Source organism: Ursus americanus, chromosome 3, assembly GCF_024610735.1.
Source record: "Ursus americanus isolate L20-20 chromosome 3, mUrsAme1.1.p, whole genome shotgun sequence".
NCBI lineage: Eukaryota > Metazoa > Chordata > Mammalia > Carnivora > Ursidae > Ursus > Ursus americanus.
Window position 1 is genome coordinate 32675504 of NC_142129.1, and position 20504 is coordinate 32696007.

A 20504-nucleotide genomic window follows, 5' to 3' on the forward strand; every position below is an offset into this window, starting at 1 on the left:
GGTAAACTGCTAAATAAATTGTTCTTATTAATTGTAACTTTTATCTGAGGTAACTCATGCATGGTGATGGCCTTAGAACAAAGATCCCACCTAATCCCACTTTGCAATAGTTGACAAGTGAAAGACCATTATCTCCCATAAACATACTATAAATATGTACACACACTGTATACATGCTCACCACACACAGACACGGACACAGACACTGACATACATACCTGTTTTGGGGAAAAATAATGAAGCTGACTGTTGAACTGTTAAACATTTTTTATTGTGCAGGCTTTAATCTTTACAGGACATGCAAGATAAAAAAGTGTAAAATATATCAGTAAGCATATAAAATTTCAGCAATCTTTTGGACCAGCAATTGATTTGCATGAGGGACTAGAACAGACATGTCTTGGGATACACAGTTTATAGATTGAATCACAAAGCAATTTCCCAAGTGATTTTCCTCATATAAAGATAAAAATATCTTTACACTTAAAAAGTATGCAATATACTACATTTTCAGTTATGTACACGGTTTAAAAGTAAAACTATGTCCATGCCAGTGTCTGTTTTAAATGCAAAACTTAAAAGTAGGTAACAGGTTGATAATTAAAGTGTCAGGAAAACTAGAAGAGATGAAAAATAAAATCAAGCAGAGTTCCAATAGGTGTATGAAAATAAAAAATAAAAGCATATAACTGAAGGTTAAAAATAACGTCCCCAAGGTCAGACTCTTAATATGAGCAGGAGGAATAAAAAGCTTTTAGATGTACCAGGCAGCTTTCTGTATGACTCAGGTTTACAGGTGAAATTCCTCAGTTTGAGTTCAGAAGAATTTGAATTTATTCCAGCAAAATTACCTCAATCTTTTATTACTGCCTCCTCCCCCATCTTCTTTCTGAGCAAAGTGATGCTTGGATTAGGTCCAAAGCTCCTGGCCGGGGGAGGGGCTTTGTGTCACAGCATAACGGACGGTTACAAGTGCTTTACTTTGAAGGGGGTCACATTTGCAACAACTCTGACAGTCTCACACAATGGCCTCCATTTTATGAGCCCTTCCCCGGAGGCCCACTGATCAGCTGAAAAGGGAACACAATGTTCAGCCACTAAAGCACCCCAGTGATGGATTAGTTTGGAGTCAGGAAAGCGTGATTATTCTTGAAAATAAACGAAGCTGAATAGACATGCTGACCTCATTCAGCTGATGAGAGGCAGGGAAAGTTGGCTTCCACTCCTGCCAGCCCACAGAGGGCTCAGTCCCATTCGTCCACCTTAATTCGTTTCATGGGGTTGATGTAGACCATACTCGATATGGATAAAGATGCTGCGTGATCAAGTGCAGACATGAACTTCATCCAACTCTGTTTCTGAGAGTCAGAAGTAAGTGTGGAGAATGGATTTTCTAATTTTGGTCTTCAGGGAGGCTGCTGACCTAATGAAAGTTGATGAGTTGGACCCTATTTGAAAAGGAAAATGTGAAGAACAGGAAGGCACTTAGGTTTCATTATCTATATAACAAATATTCAGGCACAGAAAGAATCACAGGTTAAAATTTCAAGAAGTGTAAGGCCTTAGTTGGAACATGTGAATGCAGATTATGTTTTCTAACTTGATAAAGATCACTAGATCCAATTGGATCATTAAAGTGAATGGCAACAATCTACTAACGCTTCAGATGGTGGGGGACGAGTCTGCTTAAAACCTGCCCGCATACCTGTACACTTAATGGCCATAGCCAGGATTTCTTCCCTTACCATAAAAAGATCAACATTTTAGAACAGGCACTTGTGGTTGTTTGTTCTTTTTTTTTCCTCCTCAGTTCTTCATATTTCTCTCAAATTACCTTTCAACAATAGGTCCATATCTCAGCCAATAAAAACAATGGTCCACATGCAAATAAGAATGTAAGGAAAAAACTTTTAAATGGGTTTAAAAAATTGAGACCACCAAAAAAAAAATAGATAAAATAGCTCAGAAGAGACAAATAATAGTTATGAAAACTGAGTGATTTCTTTGTTCTGAACCAAGAAAATTCATTCATGTACTGTTGCTGTACCAGCAACTTGAAACTTGAAATTGGCACCAGGAAAATTAAAAGGAAAAAAAAAGAATCAGGTATACTTCTATCCTTAAAATGTCATTTATATTTCTTTCTGCATGTTGATGCGAATATTGCTGAATATTTTGCCAACAGCCTCAAAGAACGGGTCACAGAAGGTGTGGACGTAGATGGAATAGACGCGGCTGATGCACTGAATCTCAATCAGGAAACTCTTAATGCACGGTACAACTGCCCAAATGTGCAGGAAAGAAAGAATCGCAAAGTAAATGCCCCAGATGAGCGCCATTGGGATGCCAAAGAGGGCAGACAGCAAGCGGTAAAACCAGTATTTTGTCACAGTGAAGGTGGTGAAGCTGGCCTTCCAGATGCCATCGAAACTGTGTGTTCCTTCTGGCTCTGCAATCACATCTTCAAAATCAATCTAAAAGGAAGAAGTGACAGAATGTGAGCTTATAATAGAAGAAAAGAGGAAAAACACTGCTGAGTATCCATAAATACATATTAGCTTTTATGTACAGGTTCTGTGCGAGATGTTTGAAGGTACCCAGCAGCATCAGCATCACTCTGAACTTGCTGGAAACAGGTATTTTGGCCCCACCTGGACCTTACTGCATCTCTGGGGGTGGAATCCAGGAGAATTGCTAACATGTTCTCTAGATGTTTCTTTAAACTTCCTGCCTTTAAGTGAAACTTGGCAACATGGACAAGTATACAAGGTGCTCAGTAAAATGTAAATGACATGACCTAAGCTAATTGTACTCCAACACAACTACACACACAGTGTTGAGGGGTAGTTAGTGCATAGTTGATTGCTGACTCTTTGAACACTCCATTGGTAGACTTTTTTTCAGCAAATTAGATCACTGTGAGCTGTGAGGACTCAAGAAGTCTTCGTAGGATGGTGGGACTTGGGCAGGGCTTGGAAAATGATTTGGAGAAGAAAGAAGAAGGGACCTTGGAAATGGTGTGAGCAAGATCCCAGGAACAAGGAAGAGTGATACAGGGAGTGTCACAGGCAGATAGACCCATGTGGGCACAGCTAGAAAGACAGGTTGAAAAGCCAGTCTCAATTTTATTTTATACACAGTGGAGGATCTATTGAAGATATTGGAGTGTGGGAATGCAGCCACAATCAATGTGGTCATTTATCAAGATGAATTTGACAACAGTGTACAAAGCCGGAGAAAAGAGACTCAAGGCAAAGAGACTGTTGTTGTATCCCAAGTTTGAGATGGTAGGGCCCAAACTGGAATTGTGGCCAGGAAAAAGAAAATAAAAGAATGAATTTCAGGGATGTTAAAGGAAGACCCCACAGGATTTGGTTACTTCAAGGTTAGGGAGAGAGAAAAGCTTAAGATGAGCTTTGAGATTCTGATTTGCCAGCTAAGGAAAGCCGAGGTGACATTAACAGCAAGAAGAAAGTCAGAAAGGAAGGCAGTTAAATACATGTTAAGGGAAAGCTTCACTTTTGAATTAAACAAACAGAGTAAAGCTTTGAATAAAGATAGATGCAAATATCCGTGGCCCACACCAGTGAATCCTGTAGCAGTCCCTTTTGGTGGCCACAAGGAAGTAATCAAATGAGTTTGCAGTACATAGCACTTAACGGTAACCAAGTGCTTCTACTTGCATTGTCTCCATGTGATCTGGGGTTTCAAACCAATCTGAGAAGGTGGGTTGTTATCCCTTTACAAAAGAAGATACAGAAGTTCAGAGAGGTGAAGGTGACTTGCTAACATGAAGCAAACAGCAATGGTGGGACCAGAATGCAAACTTGACACCTTTCCCAATACCATTCTCTCCCACAGTTACCTAAACAATGAATTCCCAGGAGCTTTTATCTCTCTGGAAGGATTTATATAAACTCAACTGAAGCATAGGATTAAAAAAATTACCAATAGAACAGTAGGACAGAGCCAGCTCAACTGCTTGGCAAAGGCAGTTATATGGAGGGACCTAATGTAGTTTGAAATCCAAACAAGTTGATGACTGCCATCATCATCAGGAATCCAGGCAAGCTCAGGATTAGGGAATGAGGACTTGGGTGACTCCATGGAGCTTCTCAGTGCCAAGATGCCACCTTTGATTCAACACAATAAAACTTCTTTTGGAAAAAGTACATGATGCTTACCAATAGTTAAAGTTTATTTTCGAGAACATTCTGTTTCTTATCTATTGTCCAGTGCCTTAATAATGTAATATGTAAAAATGGTATGTCTACAATTATGTAAATGAAGTTAAACAGATTTATTGTCATTCCAATTTCTTCTTTGCCTATTTAGATCTAGACTCAGAGGTAAACATCTACTTGTGTGTTTCAAAAGGTTGCATGAAATATGTGGCAATTCAGATCAGTCCTTTAATGACATTTCTGTGCACTTTACATAATTGTCTACTATGGGATTTTGTTCTGACACTGTATTTTCCCAAAGCTATTAAGAATAAAAGCCTTTTTATTTATGAAGTTTTTCTTCATGCAATTGCAAGGTACCCAATAGTTTTATTTTTAAAAAGAGACCTTATTTTGTAAACAGATTTGGTGAAGTAAAAAATAATACACTAGAGCAGACATTCTTAATATGGGGTCAAAAGATGAGCAATCATGGTCCATGAATGCCCTGAAATGGGAACATACATTTTGAGTGTATAATGGGAGAGGGTACCTCACTTTTATTAAAAAGTAAAGAAAGTGTTCTATCAAAGGAGGGCAGGGAGCACTTTGCTGGAGTGGGGTATTCCTATCTCTTTACAGAGCAGAACTTGAAGCATGCCTGCCTCGAGATTCTTTTCCTAGGGAAGGGATAGTTACTAACATTTGTTGACTCGCTATTATAATCAGACACTGTTCTCATTCAACTCACATCAAGTCTTAATAGATTATTCCCACTTTATAGGAAAAATGCAAGGTTCAGAAATGTTAATAAATTGTCCAGATAGATAAGAGGTGGATTTGAGTTTTGAATCTGGTCTGAAAGATACTGCCTCTTTCTTCAATACCACCTCACTTTAGAAAAATATTTTTCAAATTTTCTCCAAGGCAGTTTTACTATATTTCAGAGTTAAAAGGCACATTAACAAAAAAGAGTTTGCTGAATTTTACTTTTCTGGTAACTGTAATAATTCTCAAAACATGGTCTCTGAGGACAATGTTGCGATGAGGTTATGTACATCATATATACAGTTGGTCCTCAGTGAAGATCTCTGAACATATGAATGTGGGTAAGATTTCTTGATAACAACTTAATTTTTCTAAGCATAACTATAAATGCATTTTTTGACAAACATATTGGAAATTCTTTTTTTTTTTTTTTTTTAAAGATTTTATTTATTTATTTGACAGAGATGGAGACAGCCAGCGAGAGAGGGAACACAGCAGGGGGAGTGGGAGAGGAAGAAGCAGGCTCACAGCGGAGGAGCCCGATGTGGGACTCGATCCCGGTACGCCGGGATCACGCCCTGAGCCGAAGGCAGACGCTTTAACGACTGCGCTACCCAGGCGCCCCACATATTGGAAATTCTTAACTGCCAGTGAGCATAATTTATCTTCAAGTGAATTTAGGGCAGGTCTCCAGGGGTGGATAGCAACATGACAAAAATAACATGTTAATAATTATATTCAGTTTGTTAGTTGCTGTTTTAGTCCTGAAAATTTAAGATGCCTGAAGATGCCTGAAGTATAGCCAATTGGATGTAGCTGAGAAAAAGAAAGTAAGGCAGGTTAAGGAAACACGTTGGAACCAGAAATAAAACTTACTTTCTTTCTACTTCCATTTCTGCAACAGTAATAGTAATAGGTTTTTGTGAGCACATGAGATAATTTATGAAAACTGCTTAACATGGGTATACAGCATTACAGTATAGTAAATGCTCGATAAATAGTAGCATTAAAAAATTCCTTGCTGTGGGTGATTAGCTTTTTAATTGACAATTATAGCAGAAACTATCAACCACAAACCACCAGTGGCTCAAAAGAACTAATTTCCAACTATAATGATCTTCACCACAATTCTCTGAGATGCGTACCATTATTTCCATTTTATAGATGAGGGTAGTGTAGGAAGTTAAAAAATCGCTCAGGGTCACACAAATGTTAAGTGGCAAAGCTGAAACTTGTTCAGCTTCAAGTGTGAGCTCTTTTTGCTTTTGTATACCTGGGGTTACAAGCCCCTATAATAGTCTTACTTGCTTAATTTTGACCCACATAGATATGCTTCCTAAAACATTTGCATTTTGATTATTAAAGGAATTACTTTTGATAGTGTTTCCATTTTAAGTTAGGACATCTAGTAACTAGGATGTTTTGCATTTTTGGTACTGCTTGTATTTTCTTGGCCCTGCACAGTGTGTTCTCACAATCCTGGGCACCCAGCCAAGAACTCTCACTCTAATTGGCAGATAAGGAAACTGAGGCACAGAAGGATTAAAATGGGCCAGACATTCTCAAGGTCCCAAGTGAATCAGTGGAAAAGCTGAAATTAGAACTCTAACTTCCTGATTCCCAGGCCTAGGTCTAGCCCTGTGCTCAACACTATATCCCTAGGAACTTACATCTTTCTCACCATATCCCTTCTCCACCTATCCCATTCATATCTCCGGGTGTCCTGTAAGTTTCTCATTACCTTCTAAGGCTTTGGCTTGAAAGCTATTTCTGTGTGAAGTTAGAAGAAATGTCCTTTTTACAGCATGAACATGAACATTTCTGTACATCTACCTAGGGTGAAGAAAACAGGAGGGAATATTCTGAAAAATATTTTTGTTGCACATTTTGATATGTATTGATAATGCACTGAACCCAATAAAATTCTGCTAGATAATCAGTCATTACATATAGTTAGTTCAAAATTCCCTATCACCCAAAGCACAGTTGCTTCAGCATTTTCATAGATGTTTAAAGCTAAAGGAATCCTTAAAGAAATGGAGTCTCATTTAAGAAATTGATGGCCAAAGCTGTCAAATGACTGGATCAAGGATACCTTCCCACCTCTGGCAGACACAGGATTGGAATTCAGGCTTAGGAACTCTACTGGGCTCTTCTGCTATTGTCTGCTACACATCCCCTGTCAGTTTAGCTGCCACATTCTGTAGCCAGTGCAAAAGAGAGGCTTGCGTTGGAACTTGAACATCACCTTGCTCTCAAGAGGTCCCATAGGTCTATTGTTGAATGAATGATGGTGCTTCTCTCTGGCAATCCCTAATGTGCTCATTGTTCACATCCATCATTGGCTGATTTATCTTCATTAAAACTATCACTCTGGAGTCCCATTTCTTCAGGGACCTATTCCTCTTACTCCTTAATGAGGGTAGGTCTTACCTAGACTGGAACTTTATCTGCTCACTTAGATTTGGAGCAGGAAAGGAATTAGAGATTTGCTTTAAAACAAAAACCAAAACCAAGAGATGCAGGTGCCAGTTTTTTCTTAAAATGAAATGCCTCAAATGAGGTTGACCTACACCTCCAAGAACTGATTTTCTGTTTTGTAATCTCTGGAACAACTTGCCCTTCAGTCAAGAATCATTATGCAGACCTCAAGATCAAAGGCATAAATGTGTTTCAGTGATATTTCTATGTCTTAATAGATGCTTTATAAGGAACCAACAGTTTATATTACTAGATTTTTATAAATGACATTAAATTCCTTTGTGCAGCATTGACTTATGATGCTATAATTTTGGAAACATATGTCAACAAAAATCTAGCAGCAGATGTCAAGAAAAGCAATCTGTCTTGTGTTTTGATAATACTTTATTAATGTAATAAATTTAAGAAGGTTTCATCTCATTAAAAGTATGTCATGGACATATTTAAAACATTTTTTATATGTACATAGGATTAATAAAATACAGGGTCACTTTTTGTCTGAAAATCTGGACATTTTATTTCTGAGTAAGGAATTTTCAAGAAGGAAACTTTACATTTAGGATCTCATAAGCAATGAAGCTTGAATATTCTGTTTCTATGTGATAATATCTTTTTAGACTGTTAGTGGAAATTGTGAATGTATTGGATATACAGAACGCATAATTAACAATGCACAAGATGTTTACTGAAGACTTACGTGTTGTCTGCCCAGCATCCACAGAATCCTGATTATTCAGGTAATAGCAATAATCCTTTGATCTCACAGATAAGTTAGGTTGGTTTAGACTTGCCAAGGTAGTGTTAGTCTCCTTGGTGAGAGACTGGTTTAAGGAAGCCATGTGGCCCAGTTCTGGCTAAGTGGAAACCTGCTGGGTGGGATTTCCAGGAAAGCTTTATCTTCCTTATGAAAAGAGACAGAGGTGCCTGATATGGCCCTTTGTCCTTTTATCCTGCTTAGAATATGATGTGTTGGGGCGCCTGGGTGGCACAGCGGTTAAGCGTCTGCCTTCGGCTCAGGGCGTGATCCCGGCGTTATGGGATCGAGCCCCACATCGGGCTCCTCTGCTATGAGCCTGCTTCTTCCTCTCCCACTCCCCCTGCTTGTGTTCCCTCTCTCGCTGGCTGTCTCTATCTCTGTGTCAAATAAATAAATAAAATCCTTTAAAAAAATTAAAAAAAAAGAGAATATGATGGGTTGTTTTGATGTAGGGAAGTCATCTTGTGACAATGAGGTGCCATGTATGTTTTAAAGGCCAAGAGTATAAAAGATGCTGCTTTTGCCATTGTCAACCTATGAAAACAATGCCAGTAGCTGTCCATCTCTAGACTTCTTAGGTAACACATATATACACTTATTTTTAAGCCACAACTGTTCAGATTTTCAGTTACCTATGGCAGAAAACATTCCTAAGTGATATAGTAACTAACAGTCTTCTCTGTTGGTTGACAGTAGTTGTATGTCTCCACATTTAGAGATCTGAGTTCAATTTCTAACCTCAGCATATCTTTTTAGCACTACTAGACTCCATTTCCAGAATATGCTCGTAATCCGAATATGCTCCTAAACAGAAAATGTTTGCTTCACATTAACAATTAGTTTTAGTAAAGCATAAATAGGATGATAAATTAACTATGAAAGAGACAAATTAATGTATTTTGTGATAAATAGCATCTAAGATGGCTCCCAATGATTCCTTCTCCCCTACTTCCTGGTATTCATGCCCCATGTAATACCCTCCCCTTGAGTGTGGGCTGGAGTTAGAGATGTGGTTCTAAATAATAAAACATAGCAAGAGTGATGGGGTGTCCCTTCCAAGATTAGGTTACAAAAGAGTGTGGCATCTCTCTTGCTTCCTTTCTTACTGTCTTGCTTGCCTGCCCAGTTGAAGCCAGCACTATGCTATGAGTTGCCCTATGGAGAGGTCTGTGTGTAAGGAACTGAGGGAAGACACTGGCCAACAATCATTGAGAAACTGAGGCCCATAGTCCAACAGCCTGGGAGGAACTGAATCCTGCTATCAACTGTGTGAGCGAGCTTGGAAGTAGGTCCTTTCCCAGTCGAGCCTTGAAGTGACTCCAGGCCTGATACCTGGGTTGCAGCCTTGAGAGGCCCTTAGCCAGAACCACTAAGCTAAGCCACACTTGGATTCCTGACACGCTGCAAGATAATAAATGTTTGTTGTTTTAGGCCACTGAATTTTGGGGTAATTTGTTATGCCACCATGGATAATTAAAACAATTCCAAAGTAAACCACCTTTATTTTGAGTATCATTTCTCCTTTTCTTTTTTTAAATTTATTTTCCGCTTCATTTCTCTTTCTATTAGATAATTCAATTCTTGTGCTTATAGGAAATTATATGCAGCGAATATATATAAATATCCTGGTCAAGCTCTATTACAAAGCTGTAATCATCAAGACAGTATGGCACAAAAACAGACACATAGATCAATGGAACAGAATAGAGAACCCAGAAATGGACCCTCAACTTTATGGTCAACAAATCTTCGACAAAGCAGGAAAGAATATCCAAAGGAAAAAAGACAGTTTCTTTAACAAATGGTGTTGGGAAAATTGGACAGCCATATACAGAAGAATGAAACTGGACCATTTCCTTACACCATACACAAAAATAGACTCAAAATGGATGAAATACCTAGATGTGAGACAGGAATTCATCAGAATCCTAGAAGAAAACACAGTTAGCAACCTCAGTGACCTCAGCCACAACAACTTCTTGCTAGACACATCTCCAAAGGCAAGGGAAACAAAGGCAAAAATGAACTATTGGGACTTCATCAAGATAAAAAGCTTTTGTACAGCAAAGGAAACAATTGACAAAACCAAAAGACAACCAAGAGAATGAAAGAAGATATTTGCAAATGTCTAATCAGATAAAGGGCTGGTATCCAGGATCTATAAAGAACTTATCAAACTCAACACCCAAAGAACAAATAATCTAGTCAAGAAATGGGTAGAAAACATGAACAGACATTTCTCCAGAGAAGGCATACAAATGGCCAACAGACACATGAAAAAATGCTCAACATCACTTGGCATCAGGGAAATACAAATCAAAACCACAATGAGATACCACCTCATACCAGTCAGATAGCTAAAATTAACAAGTCAGGAAATGACAGATGTTGGTGAGGATGTGGAGAAAGGGAAACCCTCTTATACTATTGGTGAAATCTTGCCATTTCCAATGACCTGGATGGAACTTGAGGGTATTATGCTAAGTAAAATAAGTCAATCAAAGAAAGACAATTATCATATGATCTCACTCATATGTGGAATTTAAGAAACAAAACAGAGGATCATATAGGAAGGGAAGGAAAGAGAAAACAAGATGAAATCAGAGAGGGAGACAAACTATAAAAGACTCTTAATCATAGGAAACAAACAGGGATGCTGGGAGGTAGGAGAGTGAGGAGATGGGGTAACTGGGTGATGGACATTAAGGAAGGCACGTGATATAATGAGCACTGGGTATTATATAAGACTGATGAATCACTGACCTCTACCTCTGAAACCAATAATACATTAGATGTTAATTAATTGAATTTAGATAATAACAACAAGAACAAAATAAATATCCTGAAATTCAGTCTTGGGGCAAAATACTGAAATATATGAAAAGGAAAGAGCATTTTCAACTTTCTTCAATTCACATCATACAGAATGTTAGAAAAGTTTTAGGCTATTTATGGTGTGATCATTCATTTACCTAAAGTGGCTTGGATTTATAACCAGATATGTACAAAAGACTGAGTCAGCTCCATATAGAAGGCCCATCACCAAATCTGGACTCTTACACTTAATACTTGTGAGTGAACTAGTACAGGAGTCCCCAATTCCTAGGGGTTCTCAGCAGGACCATGTGGCAAAGGAATCAACTGGGGGAGGGTGCTTCTAAAAAATGCAAATACTCAAGGGCACCTGGGTGGCTCAGTCCTTAAGCATCTGCCTTCGGCTCAGGGCCGCCTGATCCCAGGGTCCTGGGATGGAGCCCTGCATCAGGCTCCCTGCTCTGCTGGGAGCCTGCTTCTTCCTCTCCCACTCCCCTGCTCATGTTCCCTCTCTCACTGGCTGTCTCTCTCTCTGTCAAATAAATAAATAAAATCTTTTAAAAAAATGCAAATACTCAGGCCCCATTTCATTCTCAGGTCAGATTCTCTGGGGCGGGACCTGGGGAATCTGTATTTTTAACAAGATTTCTCTTTTCTCATGCAAAAGACTAAACCAGAGTTATGCCTGCCCCTTTGGATCTAGTAACAGCTCCTTTTTGTCCATGCTACTCTTTTCCTTCCATGCCTTGAAGCCCTAGTTGGCTTCCTGCTTCTCTTTGGAAGCTCCTCATATGCTGGATGGCATCTGGAAGTTGGTGGATAATGAATGGAAATTCCCTTTGAAAAGCTTTCCCTAATTTAAACCTATAAATATGTATTATTGGACAAGGATGAATGACTTATTTATTATGAAAAACACACTAACTGGCAATAGAAATCCTGATTTATTTTCATGATTCTAAACCCAGTATAAACAAAAGTATATTTAAAAATATCAAATATGTACTTCTAAAATCCTAACGTATGTACCAAACCCAGTCATCTAGAAAGAAGGTTTAGACTAATTGCAAGCTCCCTTCACTGTTCTCACACATATTTCCAACATGTTGAGCAGCCTTTGAAGTCAACAGAATAAATGTGCATGAATGTGTGGGCGCAGAGAGGCTTGAGAACTAGCACAATTAAATGTTACCAGAACACAGGAACTTTGCCCTAATGCCCATGTGTTTTCTCAGGGGCAAGGGCAAGTACCCATGTGTTTACTGGGCCAGACTGGCACCACTGAGGGAAAAGGCTGCAGTGTTCTTGCAGCACCAACTAAAAACAGGAGGTCTGGGTTGTGTCAATGCCTGTACTTCCTTGGATTCCCAGAGCATCCCTATGTAGCCCTAAGAAAAATGTAAACCTGGGGTGGGAACACTGACGTGATTTGGGCTGCCTTGGGTGGCAGGTACTAGGCAACTACACCTTGCATAAGAACACAGGGTTGCCTCCTGGGGAGGAAGGGAGATGTCTGCATTACTAATCAGCGTTTCAAGCTGGAAGAGGTTAAAATGGGGGTATTTATCTACCTCTCAGAGTGAGAGGAGAGGGTTGAGGTGCAAGGGGAGGCATTCAGAGGAGATCTGCAATCCCTGACTTGGGCCTCTAGCTGGGATCCTTGAGTCTGTTCCTTTGGACTGCCCTTCCTCGTGTTGCTTTCCAGACATTATAGAAGCCTCAGAATAATGATACTTCACATTTATAGTGCCCTGCTTCACAAACTTGTGAAGTTCTAGGTTATCTTCATAATAAGAATGGAAAATTGTCTTTTATTTTCCCACTAAGAAGAGGTCACTTTACTAAGAAATGGCTGGACCAAACCAAGACTTAAGGGAAGTCTGGGTCTGTTGCACACATCTTGGTATCTTCCATGATACCTAGTAGTACTATGCACACATTAATTAGCAAATAAATATTTCTTCAATAACTATACTCTTTTAAAGGAGCTATGTATGTCTCTCAGAAGGATACAGGCATATATATAGCGCTTTTCACTAACCATCATATTATCTCCTATGAATTCGTTGCCTGCTGTCACAAGTGGACTTTTATTTATCTATTTTTTTGGTATCCCATTTTATTCAAAATGATGTTCTTATTTACCATAGCCCTATAATGCCATGACCATTCTGATCAACATGAAGTGGAGGGTTAGTTATCATTTAGGTGACTTGGGCATCACGGAAAGGGGCAATTCAAGCTCTGAAGTCTTCACCTTTAAGGAAAGATATTAAGAAAATATTTATTTAGAAATATTTAGAAAGAAAATATTGATTAAAGGATGTTTTTGCTTGATTGGGTTTTGCGCCAATGATCTGAATAACTACAATTGTGTAAACCTGGCCTAAAAGCAGGGGGCATTCACTGGAGTATGGTGAGGTGGGGTCTCAGAAAGGAAGCAGAGGATCAGCAGAACACCCAAGCAGGGAATGGATAGGGTGAGGAAGTGAACTTGGTTTTTTTTCCCCCATGCTTCCCTGTCGTGTGTGTGTGTGTGTGTGTGTGTGTTCCCAGTGCAGGAAAGGAGGCCTACAAGTAATTTGTACTTAGAATGAATATAGGTGACTGTGTTTACTTTCCTGGCGGGAGTATAAGAAGAGGTACAGAGGGGGGCGCCTGGGTGGCACAGCGGTTGGGTGTCTGCCTTCGGCTCAGGGCGTGATCCTGGCGTTGTGGGATCGAGCCCCACATCAGGCTCCTCTGCTATGAGCCTGCTTCTTCCTCTCCCACTCCCCCTGCTTGTGTTCCCTCTCTCGCTGGCTGTCTCTATCTCTGTCAAATAAATAAATAAAATCTTTAAAAAAAAAAAAGAAGAGGTACAGAGAAAGGCAAAGCATTAGGGTGGTAGATACAGTTGACCCTTGAGCAACATGGGTTTGAACTGTGTGGGTCCAGTTAAACACAGATTTTTTTTTTTGATAAATACAGTCAACAGTAGGCTCTTAGTAGTTAAGTTTTGGGGGAGTCAAAAGTTGTACATGGATTTTTAACTACACAGAGGGCTGGTGCCATTAGTTCAAGGGTCAACTGTATATTCTGAGGCAGCGGACTTTTACAGAGGCCTTGGAGTGCAGTGATTTACGTTATGGAGCACTATGTACCTCGCTGGATTCACATTACATCCTGTATGTATGTGAGGAGCTGCAAGGCAGGGGTTATCTTCCCTATTTTACAGACTAGGAGACTGAGCCTCAGGGAGGTTGTAATCAGTGACTGGGCCAAATACAGGACTTCTGTCTCTCAGATCCTCATTCAATTCTTCCTCTATCATACCATTTTCTTTAACCCCACACCAAAATTCTTGTTCTGTTTATGCAACCCTGCTCATTCAAATGGAGTCACATAGGAATTTCTGAATCCACATGCTCTGGTTGCTCTCCCTTGCCTGCACCCATGCTTCCCATCCAAACTGATAGAAAATGCCTCCCTGACTCAGCAAATAATGATGTTCACCAGGACAGAGCAAGTGATCCAAGCCAGAGGATGTGGCTGTCCTCCTGCTGTCAAGCCTCCATGCTCAGCATTACCCTCACTCCCCAGCAACCAAGCTCCTCTATAGCCAGGATCCCTGGGTCGTTGACTGACCATTGGTTGCCAAGGTCCCCATTGCCTTGTCATCTCTCCCTGGTTGTTCCAAATTTACTATAACATTATATCTTATTCCATTCCTGTAGGGCCAGTGGTTATCCAGCATTAGTACACTCAAGAAGTTTCTGGGGATGTTTGTTAAAATGCAGATTCTTGGGATTCTGAATCAGTGGTTCAAAGGTAGGGTCCAGGTATATTCCCCGCCCCCATTTTGATGCAAATAGTCTGGGGAGAACACTTTGAGGAACAAAGCCTGACTTAGGCTTCATTTTCTGCTAGGTGAAAGGCCCTGAAAAATCTGACACTCATTTCTGTGTGGGCATGATAGTAGGTTAGTTACTGTGTTGCTCCCTACTTTTGAGAGGCAGTATTGTCCCCTGGTTGATAGCACCAGGGCTGGGTTTGAATCTCAACTCTGCCATGTTACCTCACATAAGCTAAGCCTGTCTTAGTTTCTCACCTGTAAATTGGTGGTAAAATAGTACTTACTTCATAGGATTGTTCTGTGTACTAAATGACTTAACTTATGCGAAATGTTTGGGATAGTGTCTGGGCAATGGTCAATGCTACATCAGGAGCTTCTGGCCCAGGCACCCCCACCAGGAGAAAAGGGGAAGTGTTAGGGATTTGAGTAACTGTTGGAAGAATGGAGGAGATATTTTGGAAAAAGAGAACCTCTTGGCATTCCTGGAATTATTTCAGGCAGGTGAATGCTTATTTTGCATTCTGCCATTATGCAAACAAGAAGGATTAGGTCATCTCTATCAAGTGCATCAACCTTCTGGAGTTTATTATAAACATAAGGCACACGGCAACCAAATATGCCCTGGGGAAGAAGATGCCCCAGCTGACCGAGCTCCTGGATTTGTCAGAAAGTGGCACCAACATGAAGTAATGGGACTCTCTTTGCTTTAGATTAATTCCTTTTTGCCTTCTTTTTCTTTTTCATTCATTTGAAAGTAACCAACAGGTTTTTCCATCTTTTGCTCTTCTTACGAGAAAGTGTGAATTACCCTACGGTTTGTATTACACTTTGAAAATTTAAGTTAAATTTCCCTGTTTTGATAACAAAGATATACATTCCTAGTTTATATCCTGTTATGCATTGAATTGTGTCTCCCTCAAAAAGATACGTTGAAATCCTAACCCCCAGTAATTCAGAATGTGACCATATTTGGAGATAGGGTCTTGCAGATGTAATTAGGATAGGTCATACTGGAGTAGGGTGGGCCCTTCATCCAATATGGCTGGCATCCTTATAAGAAGACGGTAATGAGAAGACACACAGGGAGAAGGTTATGTAATTGACTGGCGTTAGGCAGCTGCAAGCCAAGGAATGCCAAAGATTGCCAGCAAACCACCAGGAACTAAGAGACAAAGAAGGATTTCCATACATGTTTCAGAGGGAGCATGGCCCTGGTGACATCTTGATTTTGGGCATCTAGCCTCCAGAACCATGAGACTATAAACTTCTACTACTTTAAGCCACAGAGTTTGTGATACTTTTTAAGGTAGCCCCAAGAAATGATTATACATCCCTTTTAAAAATTGCTAAAAACTATCCTCCATGATCAGATGATTTCCAGATTCCAGAGCGTTACCATACTTCCTCGGGGAGGCTGTCTACCCTTTTTTTCTGGGATCCCAGGTAGAAACCTAAAATCACATTTGGTGTACCTGCAACCAGCTGGTTCTGAGCCTTCTTTAGGAACTTGGAACCATCTCTTCAGTCTACATGACCTCACATTTTTATGATCACAAAAAGTGCCTAGCGGCAGATGGCTCAGAACTCCTTAAACTGTGACAATGGAAAATAACTGCAGACATTGCCAAATGTCACCTAGGAGGGGGTGCAAAATTATCCCTAGTTGAAAACCACTGCTCTTTTGATTCCTTATTTAAATCATCAGGCTTCTGGTATTGATTTGGTGGCACTTGTTGATGTTGAGTGTCACCAAATGAATGACATGGAACAGTGAACAGTGTAAACATAGGCCATGGCAAGGGTTAGTGATAGGAGCCTTGACACTGAAGCACTGAACTTGAACAGGAAGGGGTGATACCTTGGGGAGACTTATGTGTGCCATCCTTGAGGAGAAATAACTCAGCCCTTGGAAGTGTTGGAAGTTCTCTTTCTTAATAGAAAAGTCCTGTTTTGGTTAATGCATTAAAATCTTATTCTATCCAAACAGGTAATTATAAGGATTCACTCACATTAGTGAGCAAGCCTCACTTGTTTACTAAATTCTGTGTTTACACTTGGGAGTTTGTTATTCTTTTAAACTTCTGGGTGTGTCATGGGACAAATATGAATGATTACCACACTAAAAAAATAAATAAAAGCTCTTTCCATTCTAACAAAGACTCAAGAAACAGTAATGTCTTCACTACAACGGGTAATGTCTTCATTACAACGGGTAATGTTTTCAAACTACCCGTTGGTTTGCATAGACATTTGTTTGAACCAGAGCTTTTTAAATAGTCTTAACTTCTTTTCAGTTTCTACAATTTACTTCCTGATGGCAGAGGTTGTTTCCTACCATTCAGTCAAGTCAAACTAGGGTTACTAACAGCTTTCGTTTTACCTCACTCCTGGAACATTTTTCCCTCCAGTGCTTGGAGTCTGTTTATTAAACAAACAGAAAATGGATGAAATAAATCTCTGCAGGTTTGAACATTGCTAGGCAAGTGAGGAAAAGGATCTAAACTAGAGTTCTAGTCAGGTCTAAGCAAGGATAATCATAGCCCATTACATAGCTCCCAAGACACAGCCCCCAACCTCTACCCTGGGGTTTCTCTGAGCCCTGTTAGCATTTTGGGCTGGATAATCCTTGTTGTTGGGGTGAAGGTAGAGGTGCTATCCTGTGCACTGTAGAGTGGTTATCAGTATCCCTGTCCTCTACCCGTTAGATGCCAGTAGTAACCCTTAAACTGTGACAACGGAAAATAACTGCAGACATTGCCAAATATCCCCTAGGAGGGGGTGCAGAATTATCCCTGGTTGAAAACCACTGCTCTAGGAAATCAGAATTTGATGTGATGAGATAGGACTTGAACTTTAGAAATATTTATAGCCTAGAATGCTTGTATATTTATTGCAGGAACTTTTGGTTTATAATACTGTGGCCTTGTGAGTTCATTCATTCATTTATTCATTCAATATTTATGAAGCACCTACTTTTTGAGGTTGGAATAAGTCAAACAAGGAAACAGAGCCAGAATAGGGTTGTGAGCTGGTTATGGGTCATTGAAAAGGGAGTAGTGCAAATGAAATAGAGATGGCCTCTGGCTGCTCAAGCTCACTCAGGAATCTTTACCAAGGAGAGGTGATGTCCTTCTGTGGTGCACTACCATAACTGTTAAGGAAGAGGAATTCATTTTCTTGCTCTTCCCCAAATCAGTAATCATGTGAGTGTACACTGGAATTTTGAATAATTTCTTTCAGGACAATGGTCCAAACCGTACCCTGCTTTAGGGCCTTCCCACCCGCTGTTGGTTTTGCTTAGAACGCTCCTTCCATCACTCTTCACCTGGCTAACTCTGCGTTATTGGTCATATGTTAACTTAGATGTTCTTTCTTCAAAGACTTCTTTCTGGTCTCCACCCCTTTTCTCACCTGGGTGTTTTTATCATCCAGCATATCTGACATTTATTTAATGGTTTGAGTGAGTGAGTACGTGTGTGTGTGTGTGTGTGTGTGTGTGTGTGTGTGTGTGTGTCAGAGAGAGAGAGAGAGAGAGAGAGAGAAAGAGAGAGAGAGATTATTTCTGCTGCTAGCCTGTAAGCTCCCTGGAATATAATAAGTACTAAGTTAATATTTGCTGAATTAATGAATGAATTAGTGAATGCTGCCATTTGCTACATTATATTTCTCTCTTTCTTCTATTTACAAGAGCAATAACCTGATAAAATCTCCTTTAGGAAAGAAGTTCTGAATGTCTTATTATGCTGTCCAAGGGTTAGTAATTGCATTTATTGATTGCATTAATTTACTCTAACCCAGTCACAGTAATTTTGGTAAAAAAGTGATCAAAGGTGACTAATGACAGTGAAGACAGATCAATTCAGTTTTTGCTTCTCATGAAATTTGGGTTCAAACCTACAGATGTAGGCATAGCTTTGCTTTAGGGAGCTGATGAGTTCCTGAAGAATGTTCAGGTGGTCTGAAATTCAAACAACTTCATTTTTACCTTCAGAATCATACAGCTTGGGTGCTAAGTGATGGGATTAAAATCATACAGGCCCTAAATTTGAAACTTTTTATGGATCAGAGAGAAATAAGCTATAGCTGGCTAATGGGAAAATCTGACTCAAAGTAATAGCGCTTCCGCTCTGTAGTTCTTAGTCATCTGATTCAATTGCTCACAGATGGGCTGTTTAAAGAACTTCAGAAATGTGGCCACATGAACTTGGTGAATTTGACAACTGTCAGCACTCGGAAAGTCTGAGCATTTTTTATTTAGCTAGACCTTTTTAAGACCATTGCTCTAACTAAAGTTGCAAGTAATGATGCACTCTGTTATGTGAACTAAGAGGAATTAACTGGTTACAAAAAAGATTCCTGAAAGTTTGTAACCTACTTTGGAACTGATTTTCTCATCTATCTTGGAACACAAACATCCCAATTTTGAGGCAAGGACAATGAAAGGGATTACACAGTGCTGAGCACAGATGAGAAGGGAAAATGAAGTCCAGCTCTTGATCTCTTTAGTCCCAAATATTTATTTGTGGTATATTTGCATTCAGCATGCTATCTGTTGATAGCTCAGTATTTCAAAGATGACTTAGCTAAATCCCACAGCCTGAGTATTAAGAATGAGAATGACCATTGGTAAAATCTAGGAAGAAGGTAATAAACGTAGCATAGATGAGGGGTTTTCCACCATTCTCTTTGAATGGACTTCATGCACCTTTACAGGCTTCCAATCTTTAGTGAATACTGGTCAACTGGATCACGGCTTTTTAGAAATGAACGCAACTTAGGGACCATCTAGTCTCTTCTTGATTGCTATAGGTGAAGAAACTGCTGTCCATAGGGTCCGAGTCACTTTTCCAAGGCCGAGGTAACACTCGAGGTCAGTGTCCAAGAGAGGGGCTAGAATTCAGATTTCTTCTGAGGCTCAGTTTCCCCATCTGCTCTGAAGAGTGACTGGCATCAGTAAAGTACTTCTTAGGGACTTGAGGTCTGTTCTCTGTGCCAGGCACTGGAGAAATGAAGAAGACCTGCCTGTCCCTAGGTCCATTGAAGCTTCCTGTGGCTTCTGCACCATTAGGAGAAAAACCAGTGCATGTCGTTAGCTCCATTCTTAGTATGCCTGAGCCATGAACCCAGGTAGAAAAAGGGGAGATAGGCATGATACCCTAACCAGATGATCTTCCTCTTGGGGAGAATAGAAAGAACAAGCAAAAGAAAGGGGAAACAGTAGGGCTGGATCACATAAGTGACATGAGATTTATCCCACATACAAAGTCAGTCTTTCGCAGTTGCTATAGTAGATAGAGTTCCAGAAAGTATTTTTTGTAATAGGAATTTGAGAGACAATATCATATTTCAATAAAAATGTTAGGGATTCCCCAAAATGAGGATCTAAAGAAGTAATAATTTCCCCACTGTGGCCCTTATGGTCCTGAAAGTTTTTTCATAGCACATGTTTTTATTATTAAGAAATTCTAACTGAGAGTCTAAACCAGATTCAATTCCAGCTCTTACATTAGCATCACCTGGAGAGCTTTCAAAAACAAAACAAAACAAAACAAAACAAAACAAAACAAAACAAAACACGGTATGTAGGCCTGGGCCCCATCATAGATCAGTTCAATTAGAATTTCTAGGGTATAGAAATGGGATAGACACAACAGTATTTTGAAATGTTCCCCAGCTGATCTACAGC

General features: G+C 39.8%; 1 protein-coding gene and 1 long non-coding RNA gene across 3 annotated transcripts in view; both read right to left on the reverse strand.

Annotated features, from left to right (window-relative positions):
- Nucleotides 1-249: 249 nt before the first annotated feature.
- Nucleotides 250-20504, reverse strand: part of CAV1 (caveolin 1) — a 34961-nt gene continuing 14706 nt past the window's right edge. For both annotated transcript variants that reach the window (XM_045792795.1, XM_045792796.2), the window contains exon 3: nt 250-2474. In XM_045792795.1, coding sequence (XP_045648751.1) covers nt 2133-2474 — 342 coding nt within the window. In that variant the 3' untranslated portion in view covers nt 250-2132. The remainder of the gene's footprint in view (nt 2475-20504) is intronic.
- LOC148110361 (uncharacterized) overlaps nt 5350-20504 on the reverse strand; it is a 28105-nt gene continuing 12950 nt past the window's right edge. Inside the window, exon 2 of the long non-coding RNA XR_015723892.1 lies at nt 5350-19874. This is a non-coding gene — a long non-coding RNA (uncharacterized LOC148110361). The remainder of the gene's footprint in view (nt 19875-20504) is intronic.